The sequence below is a fragment of the Filobasidium floriforme genome, assembly GCF_021052385.1.
Source record: "Filobasidium floriforme strain CBS 6241 chromosome Unknown HD553scaffold_4, whole genome shotgun sequence".
NCBI classification, from domain to species: domain Eukaryota; kingdom Fungi; phylum Basidiomycota; class Tremellomycetes; order Filobasidiales; family Filobasidiaceae; genus Filobasidium; species Filobasidium floriforme.
Genome location: NW_025763625.1, coordinates 103,329 through 107,398, shown reverse-complemented (window position 1 = coordinate 107,398; position 4,070 = coordinate 103,329). Strand labels below are relative to the sequence as shown.

Below are 4,070 nucleotides of genomic sequence, written 5' to 3'. Positions count from 1 at the left end.
CCTTAAGCCTAGCCCCGCATAGACTGTTAGTCCTTCCCCCTAATACAAGTAGAGACTGATTGCTCTGGGGTAGATGACGGTGGCTGCCTGCTGCTTCTTGTTGTTGTTGTCTGACCACGTCCTCTTGTCACGGTCTAGCTGGACGTGATATAGACAAGCGTAATGGCTCTCGGGCACGAGGTTGATGCAGGTGATGTTGTCGTCATGGGCCAGCTTGCGACTACATCGGTGTACGACACACGATCGGTAGTGAGACAGTTGAACTATCAGAGGATCTAGATCTCTCTTTGAAGTCGAATCGATGTTCCCAGGTGGTCCTTGATATAAAAGGTTTTCGTCGTTTTCTGAGACGCAGTCAGGCTCGGTGGGCGAAGGCAGATTTGACAGGTATGTGGTTCCATAACAGGTCTATGATGTGTTGTAGTGACTATGGTGTGTGGATGATAGTGTTACTATGGGTAATTCCATCGTCATGGTCGGGGAAAGTGTCGGTATCGTTTGCATCTTTTATCACCTTGTCGCCATCATTGGTCACCTAGTCGCCATCATATCTTGGTCCCATGTCTGTTGTCGCATGTCCGCGGGAGACGTGTCACCGCCTACGTCATCGACAGACATACAGTCGTCTATAAGTCCGTGTTTCGCCCTCTAGCAAATCGAGCCAAGTTGTCGGCTACTTTCTCTATGAACGTGATATAGAATGTGTTGATACAAATAGACAGCCCTTGAGAGACGTCATGAAAGAATCGCCTCCCGCCTCAGCAACAGGAATGCAGTCGATTTGTCGAGATACTGGGACCGCCATGACCGCTTTCAAACTGATGATGGATGTCTGCTTACTAGCGCCAGGAACCAACTCCAAATTAGCGCTAGCACCCGCGGGTTTCTTTCACCAAACTTGCCATTGCGAGCGTGTTATTCATTATTGCCGGCTCATTGAGGGTATCTGCAACATCTACAGCTTACGCCGTATTGACCACAACTTGACCACGACTACAACTCGATTACAATCCATTGGTCATCAATTGATCTTGACGACAACCGCGACTCGAGTATCACTTCTTGACCGCAATCACGACTCGATCATGACTCGGTCAGGATCACAGCCTGGCATGTGTGACCCCTCCTCGTCCATTATCATTCGACTATGGCAGCAATGTAATGCCGGGAAATTCCATGAAACCTTACAGTTTTTGTCTTGTCAACCTGCTAGCACTGCAAATAATATGGCAGTGGCTCTGCTTTTATACTCAGAGGCCCAATTATTGCATCAGCACCATTTGACTGCAGACATCTGGTCTCGTCTCCTTGCACGAAATCTGGTGGAACCTAGTGCATTGGATCCGGGAATAGTTGGAAGGATGAAGGAATATGCTAAGGCTGCTCAGAAGGTCTCTTTCATGAACCAATACATCAATGGGAGATGGCAGGACGGCTGGTGGAGGGAACTTCAGTTCAAGCAGGTGAGTCCGGGTTGTGAGAGCTGGGGTGAGCTCGGCTGATGAAAGACCCCCTTGTGCGCAGCAATCTAAAAGAGAATTCCTCCTTCAATTCAAGAGCATTGCGAGGGTCTGTACTCTCAAGGCAGCCATCACAGCGATCACAGCTGTCAATCCAGATGCAGCCTGGAACCCGCTCACCCTCCACATGTGAAAAAGCGTCAGCGAGAACCTCAAACAGCACCCCTCGACGTGGTGGTCCAAGCGCAAGAATAAGCATGCCGCAACGGATTCTGAATTAAGTCCTTAATCAACTCTGACTACAACAGCACCGCTTGCTTCTCCATCATCTACAACGGAACCGATTCAGCCTCCTGCTGCGGCAGCGCTTGGTAAGCGGACACCGCCCGCTCGCCTATCGACGCAGAAACTAGCCCCCTGCTCAGTCCTCTAGGTTCTTTGTCAGCGCAGACACCGCTCGGCACGCAGACACCGCTCGGCACGCAGACACCGCTCGGTAAGCAGACCACCGCTGGTGAGATCGTGGACGCAAAAACTTACCCCCCGCTCCCTCCTCCATAGCAACCTCTGCTACAGCTGCAAACAAGCGACCAAGTACTCCTTCCCAGGTTATGCGATCCTCCAAGCGGCTCAAGGTTGTTGTTTCGAATCCAACCACGATCGACCTATCGACGGAAATCGACCTATCCGCAAAAACCAACCTATCCGCGTCAAAGGGCGACTATAATCACATGCTGCCTACAGCAATTGTGGGCCACAAGTATGACGGCTTGTCGAGTGAGTCCCCAGATCGGTGGTCAATCCTGGGATGATTCTGGTGTTGAGCTACTCGTCTGGACTAGGCGAAGAAAAAGTCCTTTGAGCTGCCTGCGCTTGGGTAGGCTTTGCCCGGTAGCCTCTCCAGCGATCTGTCGCGCATTCTCTACCCAGACGAATGGGAGGACTGGGACGACACGGTAAACAGGGACAAGGTTCTCAAAGCCATGCAATGCCACACGGAAATCATCCTACCGGAGACGTATGATCAGTTGTACCTCAACGCCGAACTCCAGGCCAAGCACACCACCGGCAAGAAGACGAAAAATACCAGCCTCACCAGCAAGTTGACCGAGGAGCAAGCCCTCAAGTGGAAAGAGACATGTGATTAGATTTGGGACGATGGGGTGAACGCTTGGGACAAAGCCATCACCACCCTGCCTCTTATCCAGGGAAATGTGGTCATTCGGTCAAAGGACAAGAGGATCGTCTGTGTCAAGCTGAACGGAGGGATCAACTTGCCTTGGAAAAGACCGGAAGACAAGGGTTGAATGACGAGTAAGTCTTGCCTGCCGTCTACACATTGTGCACGACTGATCGCGCCTCTCTCCCGACCCATCGTGATAGAACACTTTACCGACTCGTTCGCCGCGCTTCTCGCCAGCTGGGAGGCGCCTCCTCCGGCGCTTGGAGAGTTTGATCACCGCCACCACGCGTACAAGGCCATGGTGGAAAAATACGCGAACAATGGAGGCGCTGGCGTCTGGCATTTCGCCCTGTGGACTCCCTACAAGACCGTGCCGTACGTATCAGCAAATACCAGGGGCAACAGCGTCTACGACATGGAAGCGGTAGCATGTTTCCTCAATGCCATGGCACCTCTACAGCAAGCCGCAGCCAACCTATTCAGGATCTTTCTCCCCAACGACCACGCTCAGTACAAGCAGCAATTCGACAGGCTACGCAAGATCTTCAAGAGCATGTCGGACATACAGTACAGCTCCAAGATGGCCTTTCTGGGCTTGGCGTTGCTTCAGAACCTCAGGGTACTGTTGCATACAGACAACGCGGATGACAAGCACGGGTTCGTCATCATGACACCATTCGGCAAGTTTACCGGCGGACATCTCCTTGTTGGCAGTTGGAGCATACAGTACAAGATGGATTACCAACCGGGCGACGTGGTAATCTTCAACTCTGGCATCCTCCCTCATGCCATCACTCCTTTTGAGGGTACCAGGCAGGCTGTGGTGCTGTTTTCTCATGAGAGAGTATTTGAACACGGGTTGTAATCGCACGTGCACTCAACACCTCAACACTGCGCCAAGAGATCAATCAATGAAATCGTCAGAACGCAACACCGCACTGAGAGAGCGATCAATGAAATCGTCAGAACGCAACACCGCGCTGAGAGAGCGATCAATGAAATTGTCAGAACGAACCTGTACGTTTGCAGCTATCCGTGTAGGCCGATCAACCGCTGTGGTCGTCATCGACGTCTTCATCGTTTCCTGACCCGCGCGCGCGTCTCGATATCACCGCAGCCATGTCACCGCAATCGCAAATCTCAGGCAGACGCCAATCTTGGGCAAAGGAATCTCGGGCAAGCGGGCATGGATCCGAATTCTTGGGCCGCGCGCGCGCGCATTGAATCTCGGACAGCACGGGCGCACTGAATCTCAGGCAGACTGTTAAGGGTGAGCCCTGCTACGCCCTTAGTCGCTTCTCTACGCGGGACTTGTACTAGGTTCTAAGCCTACGGATTGTATAACGGATGGAGAACTATCTAATATAGTAGTATGGATAGGTCTCCATTGAAGTTCACCGTCTATATACTCCGGTATGTTGTTGTCG

The 4,070-nt window shown here is 52.0% G+C and overlaps 1 protein-coding gene across 1 annotated transcript; it reads left to right on the top strand.

Moving 5' to 3' along the window:
- Nucleotides 1-1,361: 1,361 nt before the first annotated feature.
- On the top strand, nucleotides 1,362-2,608 carry HD553DRAFT_339621 (uncharacterized protein; the record flags this gene model as incomplete). The annotated part of the gene is made up of 6 exons (XM_046182462.1): nucleotides 1,362-1,463; nucleotides 1,525-1,573; nucleotides 1,769-1,831; nucleotides 1,906-1,956; nucleotides 2,022-2,237; nucleotides 2,391-2,608. The coding sequence occupies 6 exons, from the start codon at nucleotides 1,362-1,364 to the stop codon at nucleotides 2,606-2,608; spliced, it is 699 nt and encodes a 232-aa protein (XP_046038687.1).
- Nucleotides 2,609-4,070: the final 1,462 nt, after the last annotated feature.